At 38.4% G+C, this 18,367-nt stretch overlaps 1 protein-coding gene across 4 annotated transcripts in view; it reads right to left on the reverse strand.

Moving 5' to 3' along the window:
* Positions 1-18,367, reverse strand: part of MAGI2 (membrane associated guanylate kinase, WW and PDZ domain containing 2) — a 764,770-nt gene that overhangs the window by 249,060 nt on the left and 497,343 nt on the right. For all 4 annotated transcript variants that reach the window (XM_086474407.1, XM_086474391.1, XM_086474398.1 and 1 more), the window contains exon 4: positions 7,381-7,596. In XM_086474407.1, the coding sequence (XP_086330533.1) occupies positions 7,381-7,596 (216 nt within the window). The remainder of the gene's footprint in view (positions 1-7,380; positions 7,597-18,367) is intronic.

Genomic DNA, 18,367 nt, shown 5'->3' on the forward strand with positions numbered 1-18,367 from the left:
CTACCTGTGACTAAATGACTAACGTAATTAATGTCAGCAATAGGGCTAAAGAATACAGAGTAGAGCGGGCAGACAACAGGTCAGGTAAAACTTAGATGAAGCAGCCATTCTCAGCTGGTGGAGCCTGATGAAATGAAACCTAAGCTACTGAGGCAATCAGTAAAGAAGACTTATGGCTAGTAATGGCTGCATCTTTGAGACTTCACAGAGAAAAGAAACTTAGAAAGGACAGACACAGTCCTGGTTTCAGAAAAGTATCTATGATTTAGGTTTTTTACATAGTTTTATATTCTTAATTTCCAAGTATCTAAGTTCCCTTTGAAATAATTTGCTCAATTAGGTCATTACATCTTTTTGTAAAAAAGGAGGAAGACTCACAAAACTGTAACTTCATATCTGTCTATTTTTAATTCCTAGAAGGATGTTGGGACCAGCAATCAAACCACCTACATGTGAGCTCTTGAAAGGTGATAAATAATTGTCAAGATTTTTCAGGAAGAAATTCTGCCAAACTAAACTTATTTCCTTTCATGACAGAGTAACAGGTGCTACTCCTTGGGGAGAAATGCTAGATACAGCTTTCATGATCTTAAAAAAAGACTTTTGACACTGACACATGCAGCCTTTTAGAGTAGCATGAAAAAAAAAAATATATCTGGTTATTATATATATCTGGTCTTGAACAGGGTGGTGGTCTATAGCTCTATAGCCATATGCAGCTCGTGCTGCTAAATCTTAACTCATACTCGAACTATGTGGCATGTGGTATTACAATCATTTTATGCTGTTTGGAAATGTGAATCTGTCTGTGGTAAGAAATGAATTAGCAAGAGGCACAAACTCAAGTTTTGCTTAGTTGCATCCCACAGCAGAGCAGTAGGATCCCAGGGAAGCTGAAGTCACCTCCTCCTTATTTACCATTCCCAAAATCCGCCCCCCTGCTGCCTCGCCTTTGCTTTCCAAAATATGTGGCATCTGTCTGGTGCAAAATGCCACAAGCAGCTGTAAAAACACAAGATCGTGAGCAAATGCCTAGGCAGAATTCCTAGTGAAAATACAATGGAGGTGTGGGAATGGGTGAGGAATGTCTAAACATTATCTTCAGTCAATAATGATACTATTGCAAAAGAAAAACAAGCATCGTAATAAGCAAGAAAAGTAAGCGCATGTGATACAGGTCCTTCCACCTTCAACTCAGTAAGGTTTAATCAGGAGTACTGTGCCCAGTTTTGAGAATTTCATGTCAAGGTAGATGGGAAACAGATCAGAGGACAGAAGAGAGAAAAGGAAAGGGGAAAAAAAAAAAAAAAGGCAACGATTGGAAGTATGGAAAGATTGGAAACCAGGTGGTTTTAGTCTTGAAAAGAAAAGACTGATGGATAGGGGAAGTATTTTCAAATATGTAAGTTTCCTGCAAAGCAGAGAATGTATTTGGTCTCTGCTTTCCCTGAGAATATGACAATGTAATTGCTGATAAATTCTCTGGGGTTTTTTGTTCTTATCTATGCGAAGCAAGAGTAAGTTCTCAGCTGTCTCAAGCATCATTGACAGATTTGTGAGTTGTATTGCTGAGGCTACCTGCAGTCTTGACCACATTTCTACTACAGTTAGGATGCTGTACAGATTAAACTGAAGACAAGACATAAGGCCGCGTGGTACATATGACTGCAGTAGAACAAATAAATTTGGAGCACAGGTGCATCACACACAATGATCAGCCAATTGGTCTGATAGACCATAGGTGTGGTTACATGCTGCGTCTTGGGATTTTACCATGGTATCTGTAATATGTGTTCTTCCTCAAGATCTGATTTTCAACAGGTCTGAAGAGGTCACATTCTTATTTTCAGTAACTATATTAACAAATCCCAGCCATCATGATGGCAGAAAAAAAGCGAAAATTAAGCCTTGAGGATTAGAATAAATATTCTGAGCTTGTCTAAGACAGAGATTGCTGTCAAAATATAGCGTGGGAAAAAATGAACCTGGTGTTTATTTAACAACTTAAAAATATAATTATTTTAAAGCCATTCTGATGAATTATTGATTACTGGCATCATGATGACTAAAACCCAAGCGATTAAGGTAGAATTGCCTAATGCCACTTAATAACATTAAGTTTTACACAATGGACATCCTAGTCACATTTATCTGGAATACAGCCCTACGATGTCATCTTATCTTTTATTATATGCATCCATCATCCATATACTCCAGGTAAGGTAGATATTCACCTTACTGGTTTTCTTTCTGCTAATTTATATTCATATATAATGTTTGATCTGATAAAAAACAGGTGTTCTGGTTAAAAACTAGCAGTGTCTTAAATGTACAAATAAAGTTTGAAGTACTACAGTACTGCGCTGTCAGCACAAATATTTATCTTCAGACAATAATATGATATAAAAAAAATCCTAAAATTGTACCATGAGTCCAGAAGTATTTTTGTCACTAAAAAAGCAATCAATTGACTTTATGTCAAGTGAAATAGCCTAGTAGAGCTGCTGTCTCACTACGAAACAGATTACATGGTCCAGTTTTCAAAAGTAGTTTAGGACAGTATCTCAAGAGTGAGTGTCCTGGGAAGTGACAGAATAGGCACCAGTAAAGCACCTGTAAGGTATTGCATATGTGGAATACAAAGAACTGTGAGAACAACATAATGTGTATGTTGAAAATACCTACTTATCATTAAATACTGTAAGTTCATCTCTGTAGTAGTCTGACTCCAAATACCAGCAGTTAAAATACTACTGGTTGATATGACATACTCTCTATACAGCCCTTAGGCAATACAGTGACCATTTTTAAAAAAATGTAGTTATGTTGTGATAGTCTCAGAATTTGAGCCTTCTTCAATGCTGTTGATGCACTCTAAATTGTTTCTATTATTTACAGTCTAACTCTTGAAATTTGCCACCTAAACATGTAAGAGGACCTTGTTACTTTATTCCTTTATTTTAATGCTGCATATTATTTATGCAGTAGTTTAAGACCTTATTCTTTTCTTCCAAAAGAACCAACTTAGATGACATAAGCAATATCAGCAGAGAACAAATTAAAGGAAATATTATTAAATAGTAATTTATGGAGTGGTTTTAGCAGCTCCTACAGAAAACATTGCAGCTCTTTATACCCTTATTGTATCTAAATGACTAATTTGTTAAATTCTGTACAGGAAACAGTCCATCTATTTTAAATAACTATTGGATACAGGAATAGTTTAACTCCTGTTTGCTGAGTTATGTGCATCAATCACTCTGCAGCCTTGGAGCTGCTCCCTTTCCCACAGAGCTGGTGCTTTGCATGGAGGCACTGTTCCCACTAACACAAGAAGAGCTTGTAAGAACCAGGAGCTGGTGTGGGCAAAGGAAAGTGGGAGATACGGAGACTGGCTGAGCATAGGGTGATCTGTAGGTCATAGGTTTTGACCTTGCTGTGATAAATTGAGTTTAGAGAACACAACTATAACAGAAATATCAATGGAAACCACCTTTCATGTTTTTTTAAATCTCATGGCTTTTACATGCCGTATGTGTTATTCTCATGCCTCTAGCTGTCTTTCTTTGCTGCACAATAATAAATGAATAGTTGTTGCCTGGAACTACTGCACCTTGCATGGTGATTGATGGCATTGGGACTAGCACTTTGCTTCATTATCAACCTAAGGTGTGGAATGAACATTTTGAAACTTTATGTCATATCTTATCCCTCAGTTAATTTGAGCTTGCCAGAACTTTCGTTCTGTAGGTGTAACTTATCATTGCTCGAGTAATGTCAGAATAATGCACATACATAAGGATTCTTTCAATGTTAGTGTGGTTCTTTTGGAGTTTGGATGATAAACAATCAGTCAGAAGTGTGAAGCCAATGTGACTTGACCAGCACAGTGTCAAATCAGGATGCTGGTTGTGAAGGAGACTGTCTTGATTCTCTGCAGACACGAACAAGCAACAGCAGTGAAAACTGAATGTCTGTCAAGCAGGTTGCAATTTGACCAAGACTCTTTTACCTCTTTTGTCAAAGCATCAGTTTTGCAGAAATTATTGATTTCAATGCAGTGTCCATCAGGAAAGGCTTCTCAGGTGAAAAATGTCTCACCCAAACCAGCAAATCACAGAGACCCAACCCAGAGCAGCCAGAAGTACAGTAATGTGGGCAATTGCACTAGGTGTGAGAAACCCTATGCTAACACTAAACTTGGCCATCTAAACAGCTAATCTATAGATTGTCTCTCTCATATGCTGCTTGCGAGTAGTAGGATTCTTCATTTAAATTTAGCCGTCTAGGCTCCTGTGTATATGTAGGCTGAATTAAGCATTCTAGATTGGTGGTCCCCGAAAAAGGGTATCTAAACCAGCTGTGATCTCTTACTCTTTAGAATTGCCTCTTTCTCCTTACTTTATATGAAGAGAGCAGAGACAAGTAGCTCAAACAAAAAGCAAGACATTTAGGCATATAATTTACTAAAGTTGGATAAGATAAATCCCATCTCGCAATTAATATTATTTTGTTCTAAGAGAACCTGATCCAGGTTGAAGGACTGGGAGTGCTCCATTCTAAAACGGCCAAAAGCTCCATCCTGGAGAACTGAGAAGGATTCCTGTTGGGTTCTGGGCTGAGAGCAGGTGAGAAAAATCAGAAAGAATAAACACATTGGGCAGCACAAATTAACAAGATGACAATTAAGGATCATGGTTGAAGACCTCCAGTCTGTCCATATACAACTATCTGAAGGAAATCCGATGGCCTATGAAGCCAGGTATGTGGAAGTGAATTAATGAAAAATTCATTCCTAATAGTGAACCTCAATAGATGCACCGATTATCTCAACAGACACTGAAAAGTGGTCTGAAATATCAGACCAAAAGCACAAATATCTCTGCAACTACAAATGTCACTTACTGGTCTGATAAAGATGGGTTTACTTTCTTCCTATTTATCTTAGATCTGTTACTATTTCAACCTAGCAGTCCTAGGTGTTTCAGCAGTCCTTTGAGTTGCCACACTCTGATACATTTGAGAGTTAATAAGCCATTAAGTTGCTGAGCATCTATAAAAAAAGTATCAATGTTCCAGATGTCTCAAGGGTCCTATATTTAATAAAAGACTCCTGTTAGAAGCGAAGCATTTAAAATAGAATACACTTTCTAACAGAATTGGAAATAACAAATATCCTACCTTCTTTGCTTCTTTATAAAAACTAGATTGCTCCCTCCACCAAGAGTTTTTTTAAAAAAAAATATATTGAACATATTCTGTTTTTTTCTGATTGTTCAAAGACACAAAGTACAAATGCACACACATTTTAGAGGTAGCTAAGACTCTGTCAGCTCACAGGGAAAATGACTGCAGTAACAGGGTCCGTGGGAGCTACACTGCCCAACAAAGGCAACACAGCATGTATGTACAGAGCTGCTTTGCTACAATCCCCAAAGTCCTCAATCAGTGTAACTGAACAACAAACCCCTGCTTATGAAACCATGAGAGCCAACACAGGCACTGCTTGTTCTGCTGGCCACACCTACAGGAATTACTTCGTGGGGGGCGAGAAGGGAGAGGAGGGGGGATGTCCTGCACCAATGCTCACGTGTTTCATTTTGTAACGCAGCACATGCCAATGCATGTTTCTTGGCTGCTTTGTAGTCATTGTTCATACAGAATTTGCCTGGGAGAAGCAAATTATAGGTGTGCAATGCAAGGAGAAAAGCAGGTAAACATTGCTTCTTGATCCAGTTCAAGGTGAAACATATTGCCCTGGAAATTGCTCCTCAGCAATAGTCTGTTATGGGGCACATTTCCAATAACTGCAAAAAATGATCTTTCTAATGATTTCTGCAATACATATCAGAGATCAAATCCTGCCTTTGCCTCTTTTGCTGTGGAAGTATCCTGGCAACAGAGCTAGTGCTGATGTTTTATGTAAGGATTTCTGGGCTTCATCCTTTTCTGCTTAGCTGTGTAGGAAAGGCACTAAACATCAGAGCACTGCCAACAGATGCAATGTTGTGTGGAAGGGATGAGCAGGGCTCATACTGCATGTGATGTCAATCGCTGGGGAGTAATGCTGTAGCTCTTTGGCGAGCTGAGAGGGGAGAACAAGATCCACTAACCCCACCACTCCCTGCCACCCGCCTGGTACACAGGGATGGATTCTGCACAGGGGTTTGCCCTTGTGTGTAATGGTATGCAACAACTACAGAAAAACACCCTTGATGGGAAGATATTCAATTTTACATACTTTCTAATGCAGTAGGAGAAAAAAAAATATAGAGAGAATCTTCAGTGTGAAAATACTTTTTACAGTGCTAAGAAGATTAGCTAATGGATTTTTTGTTTCACATTAACCTATACACTTAAGGAACTTTCAATATTCCATTTTATTTTCTCATCCGTATGATTGTCACTGCAGACTTATACTTCAATAATTTGTTTTTGAATTTCTAAGTTCACCAAAAAGGATTCACAGAGTTATTTCTCAGAGAGATATAAAAGTCTGAATTCTTTAATTTCCTACTTGAACAACGACAAAAGATCATTTCTTAAATAGCATTTCAGAATAAAAATTATTAAGAACTGTGAAATGATGACTTGCTGAACTGTTGAACGGGAAGCTGATTACCTGCTTGGGAAAAGGCTGGAGTGCTCTCACTCAGGATCCCAGTCAGTATCTTGAGCCCCTTTTTTTCTGAAGAACTATGATCCAAGGAGTAAAACAACAGCTGTCTTTTAGGACTAGACATCTGAAATCTTTAACAGCTTTATGCAGGGTCTGGAACGTTGCTGAAAGGGGTCCTTCCTGATACATTGCCAGCTAAGTTTTGTCGGCGCTGCCACTAATTCATTACTATGATGAAAATTTACTCCTCCACAATATTGCTAAGATTTAGTAACAATTTACAAAAGTTCACTTCATAATATATTGAACTTTCTTTTGAGTATCAACGGTTGAGAATAAGAGACCTGAAGCACAGAGACTAGATTCATTTGACCAAATTACAGTTCTCTAGACTCCCTCTATAGTCAATGGAGAGAAACAGGCACTTTTGATTGATTTCCTAACCTAGAAATCTAAAACAGTTCACATGAGCTGTGTTCAGAAAGTAGGTATTTTTTCTCTTTGGTCTATAAAGAGGGTTCAAAGGCACTAGTTCAGAGACAGATAACTTTACAGTAGCTGAGGTAAGTGAGATGACTCCTCAAAATGGAGATTAAGTAATTTGTTTTAGGCTTCAGAGAAATCCTATTATTCAAGATTCCTGGCTTTCAGTCTTGCAAGAACATCCTTACCTGAACATGCATTTTCTCACCACAGAAGCAGGTAACTGAGGACTCTGTGAATAACAGAAAGGCATTGCAAAGTAAGAAGGAAGAACAGACCTGGTGTTACTGTCACGTCATTTCCATTGACCACAGGTCTTTCTTCCTCTTCTTCCTCTGGTGGTTCAATACCTGTCTTCTCCATATTGCTCACAGACTTATTCCTTTTACGTTTGCCTTCAGCCCCGGGAGTGGCACCTGGGAGGATCTGATCTGTTACATTTAACAGCAATGGAGCTGGTTCTGCTGGAGGCTTCGGAGTGCCGTAATAGTTGTCTGGAAAAAAAAAAAAGAAAAGAAAAGAAAAAACACATAAATGAGCAGAAAAATATATGCTACTGCTTCTTCTTTTGTCTTAGATTAATGAGATTATGTGAGGTAGGATCTAGTTCATCAGCTAATATGAAGGTTAGCTCAAAATGTTTTCTGTGAAGTTAAATACTTTCATGAAATGGTAATTAATTTTCTGGGTGGTAGCACTAGCGATCAAATCATGCTCACAAGTATATACCATATCAACACTTCCTGAAACTTTAACAGGGTAAGTTAACATTCCTCTTGTCCAAATACCTGACAAATAGGCAGGATACCAGAACTGTTTTCCTATTTCAAACCGTTATTTAGGACAAACTAGTTTTGTAACACTTACGCCACGATACAAGAGTTTCTGATGGATCAAAAAGACCATAAAAGTATTGGCTGTTCACTATGTTGTGTCATTTTCACCCCCCAAAATTCTCTCACCTGCTCTGAAAGTAAATAATCATTCAATGATTCAGAGATTTGCAGTCTTCAGTAATGCTTGCCCTATCTCATTTTTCATATTTGTAAAATTTTTGCTATTCATGAGCTCCAGATTTGTAATAGTTAATGCTAATATATTTTCAAAGAAAGTTGAAACCTTATGCTTTAGGACTTAAAATTATCTCAAAGTACTAAGGAATTCTGAGAAGACTTAATGTGACTGGAAGATTACCTTCTATTTGTCTCTCATGAAATTTCTGGCAACCTCCTCTGAATCATCTACTTTCTGTCAGAAGGATCATTAGATTAGATGGACTATGGTCTGATTTTATCTATCAATATCTGTATGTTTGCATTTCTAGCACATCTGGTCTCAGTGTGGTTTCTTACTGATACCTCAAATTTGTCTTCAAAAATATGGTTAAAAATAAAATATTAAAATAATCAAATAAAAGAATATAAAAACAATTTAGTAAGTTCTCCCTAGAAGCAAACATAAAGAGTAATATAAGACATAAAGATCAAACCATGCTATTTATGCAGTTATCTTTTTTAATCTGCAAGTTATATTGAAGGGCAGTGAACACAATGCCTCACAAGCAGATTTTCAGTAGTTAATATGGGAAACTAAAAATACTGTCCAGCTCTGAGAAACTTTTTGAAAGAAAAAAGCACCTAGGTAAGGACATTAGTTTGCTGAAGATATTTACATGATATTAGTTTGAAGATATTTTACCATTTTTTAATTCTTATCCCACAATATAGGACTTCTGTGCAACCAAATAATAGTAGCAACTGACAAAAATTATTTTAACTACATGTGAGTGTGACGCAGATAAAAAAAAAATGTTACATCTGCACAGTAAACCATCGTAAGATGCATTTTGCAGGCAGACTAAAAATTATTACTGGTACTAGTACTCTTGTGTGTTTCCAATGAATTATAGTGTTCAGCCACACAACCACCTCAATACAGGTAAGTAATTGAGCAGACTTGCAGCTCCTGAATACTCTATGAATTTTTCACAGTAGTTTAGCAAAACAATACAGATGTTTCTGTAGTTGTAATGCACTAGAAAATTTGCTGTGCTAAATGGCCCTCATACTCACTCTGAAAAACTGACTTGCTGAAGATTTTCTTTTGGTTTTATGAGATGCCAGCAGGTTTAACACAGAGCCTTGATGCCAGCAGGGCAATGAGATGTACCTTTGGATGGCTGTCTGTGACTTGCCTTCCCACAGTTGCAGGAGGTCTCTCTGACTTCCAGGGTTAAAGCAAGGGAGCAGGATTTGGGGTCTGAGGGGTGAAGGGAAATCTACATTGATCCACTTGCAAAACCTCCAAAGTATGTCAAAAGCAGATCTGGTGACAGTCAAACTTCTAAACTCTGACAGTGAAGGATATTTTGGGAGTACCTGAAAACCAACAGTCTTGAAGGCAGTGCTCAGTTAGAAGTCTACTTTTGTGTTTCCTTAAAAGCATGTCACCTTTATTGGTGAGATTGCATGTCTGAAAAATTACATATTTTGGAAAAAGGATTCCTCAATCAAAAAAATTCCTCCCTGGCCTAAGCCATTTTACCAGTCTGAAAGTTAATCAGTGCCACAGATGCCATAAGCTTCACAAAACTTGTAAATTATTTACCGATTTCTACTGATTTCATAAATACCAGCACACAAATCCCAGGGTTATAGGACCAGTGTGGCACAAACTGGGAAACTAAAAGTGCAGTACCTTGGGTTTTTTCACTTTGCTCTTAGTTTTGCCATTGCCATAAAAAATTGAGTGTCGTAGTAATTAGTAATTAGCAGTAATGCTAATAACCAGAATAGAAGATAAGATGTTTTAAACGAAGGACATGCTCATTCTAGTTTGGGATATTAACACTTTTTCACTTCAACTGACTGCATGCATTAGTGGGAGACAGACAAATGTCATAACAAAAAAAATTCTATGAACATGATGTATGTAAAAATATAAGAAATAAAAATGCACATTTAAGATTAGGAGCCAAAGAGGATTTCACTCTTGCAGTGTCAAACTGAAAATGCAGTATAATTTCAAAATTCTGTCCTGTAACATAATACGGGTGGTGAGACCCTGGCAGTGTTCAAGGCCAGGTTGGATGGGGCTTTGAGCAACCTGGTCTAGCGGGAGGTGTCCCTGCCCATGGCAGGGGGGTTGGAACTAGATGGTCTTTAAGGTCCCTTCCAACACAAGCCATTCTGTGATTCCATGATTCCATGTTATTTGCTTTATAATACAATAGTCGTTGATTTAAAAGTGAGTTTTGCACTATTATTTGCTGTCTATCTATCTAATCTTCATTCAAATACATGCATAAGCAGTGCAAATAAAAATAAGAAACTGGTCTACAGCTATTGACATAATCAGTGCATCATAAAAATGATGAAAAGAATCCGTACAGTTCCAAAGGAAAAAATATATAGGATGAGAGACCAAACCATTTCAACGGAGTAATGCTCCATTAAAGAAAAATTAGAATCAATGTAAATCGAATCTTCTATCAAAAAGAGTTTCTCAGTGTCTTGAAATTCCTTGCCTGAGCCCTAGAAATTAGCATTAGAGTTAATGGGAGACTCTCAAAAAGTGTCAGAAATTGTCATATCTAGGCATAATACAGAGTCTAAATGTTTAAACACCATAAGTTTTGTTGCAATGGTGCTTGGAAAATCTCTGATAACAATAACTCTTTTCCATCGTGCCTGAGCAAAGGACAGGGCTGGTTCAAGACATTACTGTTGAAATGCTAATCATAAGGTACTGAAGAAGTACAAAGAGCTCAGCAGATAAATAATTTCAATTGCGTTTAATTTTAAAAAATGAATTAATAAAAAGAAAAAAAGAGGAAGCTTACTAAGAGAAAATATGCTCTTTGGCAGCCAAAAAACCCAGCAGCTAGGAGCTTTAAAAAAACCAGGATGGAGCACAAACCAGAAAACACCTTTATAGCACTTATACAAAACCACATAGTACCCTCCCTTTTGTTTACTGCCTACTGTTCTGGTAGTTGCCTCTCAAAAATTACATGGGGGATCTAAAAGAAGGGCAATTAAAGCTTGGAACTGCTTAAATTGTTTTGGAGTTTTCAGCTTGGAAAGGGGACAACTGAAAGGGGATATGGCAGATATGTGTAAAATCAGGAGAACCCTGGGAAAGTGCCTAGAAAATAAATGAATGGATGCTTGGCTACTCACTACATGAGAACAAGAGGATGCCCGATGAAATTAGCAGGTTTAAAATAAGCAAAAGAAGTAGGTTTTTTTTTTCACACAGCATAATAGTGGCATTCACTGTCAAATGCTGCCAGTATCATAAATGCAGTCAAAAAGCAATTATACAAAGTCATATAAGAAAAGAAACCCATGAAAGCCTATTAAATGTAAAGGTACAAATTCTGAATCTGCTCAGTGGAACGCAGAATGTATTTCTGCGTGCCTTGCCTGTTCGTATATTTTCTGTGTTAACGTCTACCAAGGGGCAGCAGTAGAGACAGAGTACGGGGCTACAGCTGCTCTCTTACTCAAGTGCCTCCTCGTTATACTTAAAAAATATGTGCATACTCCTCTGTCAGCCCAGAACAAAGTCAAGAGGTCAGTTTAAGCCAGCAGAGCTTAAGCTAAGCTCTTTGAGCTGGACCTGACTAAAAGCCTTCACGCAGACAGGCAGTGCAGAACGCATATTTAATTGCAGAAAAACTACTAGTGCTTAATCCATCTTACTGCTGTGCTGTGTCTGATTGCTCAGGGCCCCCAGCCTGCTTCTGAGTGCAGCTGAATACTGAAGATGGTCTAACCCAACGTGTCTGACTTTATTGCCAAACCAGAACAATTACAATTACCAAGTGTTTCTTGCTACCCCTAAGCTGTTTGAAAAGGTCTACCTGATTCCGCAAAGAGGGAGTTGGATAAAATCACTGGGGAGTTTAGCCCTGATGACAAAGACCAGACCAGGAAGTCAGAAAGTCAGAAGAGGCACAAAAAGGTGAAAAAGCAGAGGACAAAGCAGCTATTTTTTTTTCTTAACCTGAGCTCACCTGCATCAGGAAGTAGTAAGACTTTTATTTTATTGATAAAGTGTTTGAGGATGAAGTAATAGATCCTAACTTGCTTCCTGAGAAAAACTAAGCCCTTATAAAAGAAAAAAGACAAAGCATTTGTGTGGCAGTAAAAAAGCAGAAGAATCATCACGCTGAAATGATAACAAGACTCAGATCTACTGACAGTCACTATTCCAATCTGCTTGACACCCCGTGATCTCCATTACTGGACACAGTTATAATTGTGTCTCCCATGATGTGCTCCTCTTTGCACTACATTGCTGGGACTGACCTGCATGCCCTTTCCTGTGCCTGGCCTTGCCAAGCACCTTCACCACCAGCCTCCCCAGCCCCTCTCCCCTTCCGTGAGGAAAGAGCCCAAAATGCAGTGTAAAGCGAACATCTTTGCTTTCCATCCTTCCTCACAGGGAAGGAAGAGGAGGGGCTTTTTGCCGTGTCTGCATCCCTGGCTCTGGAGGAGGATGTACTCCCTTAGCTCCTGGCACTGGCCAGACTGAACCATCAGATTGTGGAGGAATGTTGTTATTGCTGTGAGAGTCCTCGGCTCCTGAAACTCCACTGATCTCATCTAAGAAATGAAAAATTCTAGTTTAAAAATGTAAGCATTATGAAAAGTTAAAAGGGCTGCTGAGGAATTAGGAAATTATAGTAAGAATGAACAATCAAACAGAAAATGAGAGGTGTGCCAGAACGAAAAGCTTTTAATATAAATCCTTCCAACTATGGTGTGACTCAGATTCTGAGCCCAGAGTCCTTTTCACACTTATTTTTAGAGTGGGATGAAACAATACCCAGTGACAAATACACCCCTAGTTCTGCTTATTCAGCACCCTCATTTAGACTGATCTGTCTGTACTGTTTATACAACTTTGAATTGCTGAAGTATCCAGTCAAAATTGTATGAGTCAGCCACAACTCTAGGAAATGAAAGAAAAACCTTATTTTTTAGTTATTAGAACAATAATTGCAAATGTTACAATGAATGTTAAATCTCTACATGTTGCTTTTGTGGTCACTCGGTGAAAATAAATTAAGGGAAAGTACTCTGAAGTCTAATTCTTGTCTGGATATAAGAGTTACACTTGATATTTTAACAGCTCACAAACAAATACATATCAAAATATAACTGATTGCAAAGGTGTACAGGCTTTTAGGCAGGTAGAAATTAGCTTAATTTTATAATTAAAATAATAATGTGAATAAATATGAATATTTTATTATTTGATTCAAAGACAATAGCTGCATTTGTTTATGACTAAAGGCCTATCGCATACATCAAGAAGCATCTGTTTATAATCTATGTCTGTTTGTAATCAAATGGAGATGATTGACAAGTGGTGTCCTTCAGGGCTGTGTATTGGGTCCAGTGCTGTTTGATTTCTTCATCAATGACATAGACAGCTGGACTACGTGCACCCTAAGCAAGTTTGCAGATGACACCAAATTGAGTGGTGTGGTTGACACCCCTGAGGGATGGGATGCCATCCAGAGGAACCTGGACAAGCTCAAGTAGTGGGCCCATGTGAACTTCATGAGGTTCAGCGAGGCCAAGTGAAAGGTCCTGCACCTGGGTCGGGGCAATCCCCGGTATTAATACAGGATGGGGGATGAAGGGACTGAGAGCAGACTTGCCGAGAAGGATTTGGGGGTACTGGTGGATGGAAACTGGGCATGAGCCAGCAACATGCGCTCACAGCCTAGAAAGCCAACTGTATCCTGGGCTGCATCAAGAGAAGCGTGGCCAGCACGTCGAGGGAGGGGATTCTGTCCCTCTGCTCTGCTCTAGTGAGACCCCACCTGCAGTGCTGCGTCCAGCTCTGGAGTTCTCAGTACAATAAAGACATGGATGAGTTCGAGTAGGTCCAGGGGAGGGCCACGAAGATGATTTGGGGACTGGAGCACCTCACCTATGAGAACAGGCTGAGAGAGTTGGGGTTGTTCAGCCTGGAGAAGAGAAAGCTCCGGGGAGACCTTATTTCAGCTTTCGAGTACTTAAGGGGGCCTATAAGAAAGACAGGGACAAACTTTTTATAAGAGCCTGGTGCAATAGGACAAGGGCCAATAGTTTTAAACTGAAAGAGGGTAGATTTAGACTAGATATAAGGAAGAAATTTTTTACAATGAGGGTAGTGAAACATTGGAACAGGTTTCCCAGAGAGGTGGTAGATGCCCCATGCCTGGAAAGGTCAGGTTGGACAGGGCTCTGAGCAATCTGATCTGGCTAAAGATGTCCCTGCTTACTGCAGGGGGTTGGACTAGATGAGCTTTAAAGGTCCCTTCCAACAAAAACTATTCTATGATTCTATGATCCATAGTGGCCCACAGCCTGCAAGCCCGGGGACATCATGCTCAAGTCTGCTGCAGTCTGGAGTCCAAGCATTGAGCATTCTTTGAATGCAAATTTAAGTGTAGGTTTCTGGCAACCTCAAGAAGACAGAAGGAAAGAAAGCCTCTGTTTTTGGTATTGCTTAGGGCAAGCCCAACACACTGGCAGTATAATCAGCAGGGTAAGATCACAGGTGGTTGGTAGTCTCTCAAACTTTGCACTGAAATTTCATGGCCAACAGCCTAGGTGAATGGGTCACAGATATGTCCTTTGAAGGATTTGGTATTGTGTGCAATGGATGTTGAAGACAGGAAGGATTCCTAAATGCAAGCTCCATGGACCTCCTAAACTGTGTAGAACTCCAGGAGTGAACCATGTGACTTAACCATACTCTGGCTTCACTACGCTGTCAGATCCACACATCACTTTGTGTGGAAGTCCATCCAATCAATTGGCATCTTCTTATGAAATTATTTTATTCTAACATTTCTGGTCACTTGTACATGTCATTTAGAGCATTCTTTTCTAAGTCATGAAACATGCGCTGCAGTGCAAATAGACAAGTATAGAATATTTTCAAACCAAAAAAGCCCTCCCTCAAAATTCTTATAACCATCTTACAAAATTCCCAAAGAGGAAAACAGTACATAGACATTGTTAAAATATAATTAGTGATGTATTTTAACAAAATTCAAGACAATTACCACCTCCTTAAGGAAGCCTAGCAAATTTCTTTTCACCCACTCACCCTGAGTGAGTAATTTATTTTGACGGGTGCCTATACTATAATGAGGGCTTTTTTAATCATTGCTGTAAGTTTGGGTGAGTAGATTTTGTTCTTGGCTTCATAAATTTTCATGATGGTTTTGCAATGCTGCTTGATGGATCAAAGTTGCAGAACTTTTAGTGTGGTGCCAAAGTAAGTGGAACTAAAACATGATGCCTTCTAAAACTTCTAGACTTTAGATTTATATTGGTATAATTTCTACTCGTGATCATGTGTCATTAAGATGGCAAAGAAAAATCATAATTCAGGTCTCTCAGGATTTAGGGAAAACAGTTATTTACTATAGATTTATGATTATGTTTTTCAACAACAGCTCTTAACTTCTACTGTGTTCTCTGAAATATTTACAAGCAAAGTTATACTTTTACTAAGATCTTTACTGCTACTTTTAGTTTCTCTACTTTCATCCAGAGACTGAAGATCCCAGAGAAGTCTTTGCTCTTCTTTTTCTAAGCCTTTGAATCCAGATTGCTTAGCTCTCTGAGCCTTGCTGTTACATTAATGTCTGTATTAAAAATACAAATTAAAATTTATTTACTTTGGGAGTGCTGTCAGAATGAGTTACACATGATATACAGAACTAATTCCACACTTGTTGGATATAGAGACCCCCAGGGATACTTGTTATAAAGTCTGTTTTTCACCCTTGCTATTTTCTAACAGTATTGGGCTTTAGCTATGGTGAAATCTACTCAAAAGGAATATTTTCCGGAGATCTCAGGGTTCTGCTAGAACAGAGGGGCCAGAGTTATTGCTCATCATTCCCAACAAACACTTGAGCATTTTCTGGCAGGGGCTGTCCAGCTGTTTCCCAGAGGCAGGGAGATTTTTGATGCCTTGTGTTGATGTGACTCTTCCCCAGGCAGAAATCTCCTTTGGGCTGGTCTCTGCAGCTTCTGCTAACAGACATTAGGCAGATATGCTAACTTCTGTGTCAACTAATGACATTTTAATAACTGGCTTCAGGATTGTCTATTCATCTACATTAAAATTAAATCACTAATTATAGCTGTGGATTTTTGCCCAAGAGTGTTCTGGCCCCCAATGAATGCAATAGCAGAGGAAGCTTCTAAATTCACAAATGCAGGACTGGAGACAAGACGAGCTGTCAAATCTTCCAACATGACAGATCTGCTTTTCTCTTACTATTGGACCCCAACTGCCCAAAATAAGAATCTCCTTTTTTTCTAGACAGACTGAAAAAGACTGTAAAAGCATGGGTATACAAGTTTTTTTCTATTTCTTAGTTGGTATTTTTCAAGATACATATCAGTAGCAAATCGGATTTTGTAACCTTAAGGTACTGATAGAGTATATCAGATCTGCATAGGGGATCACAACTGTGATTTTCAGAAATTTTGAAGACCCCAAAATTAAGGCATACAAAGTTAATCCTCATTTTAAAATAAATATTTTCGTCAGAGTTGTCACTTTGTGCTTTAGTGCAGGCTTCCAAATTTTCTTCGTCTCTGTTTCCATAGCTCCATTTTGCATAGCTGCTCCTTCTTTTAACTGAAGTATTCTTTTTTTTTTTCCTCCCTGTTTCTTTTTTTTTTTTTCTTTTTTTTTTTTTTTTATTACTAGGGTGGTTTTATCCCACAAATATTCTGCATTCCTTAGATTTTGTTAATTAATCTTTTATCTATTTGTAGTGCCCATTTACAAATTTAGGCGCATATGCAAGACTAATCCCTAAAAATTCTATGTAAGAGTACAAGAAGCAAGTAGAAAGAACAATTTCACCTTTACAGAATTAGATACTGCCTGAACTGTTTTCATCATCCCTTTAATTCCTGCCAAGAACAAACCATGTGAACAGATACAACCCTTTCAACCACTAAATCTCTCACAGTTGGGAAATAACAGTTCTCCCATCAGACCTGGAAATCCTACGGGTTGAAGTTGTAAATACATTTCAGATAAAGTAACTATAAACTGTCATGCATTAAGTCCAGCTGGAGGTGGCCATGGAGAGGGAACAGGTTTGCTTTAAGATTCCTCAAAGATTAAGGTTCTGACCTTATTTCTCCCAAATATTCTTCAAGTTTGTATTTCTCTCTGAGAAGCAGAACAAATCAATTTTAGATAATGGCCCAGAAGAGAGATGACTGCTTATCAGATACAGTAGTGTGCTGAACGCACTGCACATCATCACAGATCTCCTAACAACCAGCAAATATGAAGTGACCTTTAACTTCTGTGTTTTGATCTTATACTGAGCATAGCATACCAGAAGTGAAAAATCTAGATAAAGCTTTTTGAAAGGCTACTCTTATTTATTCGAGGAAAATTGTAGACAAAGGAACAGGAATTAATACAAAAGGGCACTTGGACTTCACAAGCAAGAATCACAGAGATATGAATGCAGGATATTGGAAGAAGACTGTGCAACAACAAAGCTTGATAAATAGATTAGTAACTATTTTATAGTATTTTGCACATTTAAAAGCAATTCTGTCATCTGACCTCATCTTTGGAAAAGCAATGGTACAGTTAATCTGAAACCTCTACGTTCCCATAAAAGTCATGGTACAATTCCTAAACAGTATACTCTTTGCTGCAGTTAAGCAGAGATACTGAGATAACTTCAGCTGGCCGTTGTGGTCTGGATTCAGCCCTTGAGTAGTCACTTGTCATTGTGTCTGATCCCTAAACAATAAGAGTGTAGGTTTTTAACTCATTTCACTTTTGCTGCTTAAAAGTTAGGTGTCTAGTTTAATATAACCAGCTGTCTCTACTCACTTGCCCTGGGTACTGAACTTAGGTGGGATGAATTGACCTTTGGGAGTGTACATGGTTTTGGTTGGTGACCTTACAAGAAGGTCCAGACATGTTTTAGATGGCTAACGATAAATGACATGATTCAAACCTTTAATAACCAAGGTCCCAACACAGTGAATCATGGTACTGCTTTCTGCCATCATTTAAAGATTTAGGCTTAACGAACTATGAGATTGCCTAGTTTCCTTGAACTCTGATTTTATATAATTTATACATTACTGCTAAGGTTCTTGTAGAAGTAAAAGTCCTTTGCCATATTAGAGAACAGCTTGCAGCACAGTCCCTCACTTTTGACAGTAGTGCCTACATGGTTTTACACCCTTACAA

Source organism: Leptosomus discolor, chromosome 1 (assembly GCF_034619465.1).
Source record: "Leptosomus discolor isolate bLepDis1 chromosome 1, bLepDis1.hap2, whole genome shotgun sequence".
Lineage (NCBI taxonomy): Eukaryota > Metazoa > Chordata > Aves > Leptosomiformes > Leptosomidae > Leptosomus > Leptosomus discolor.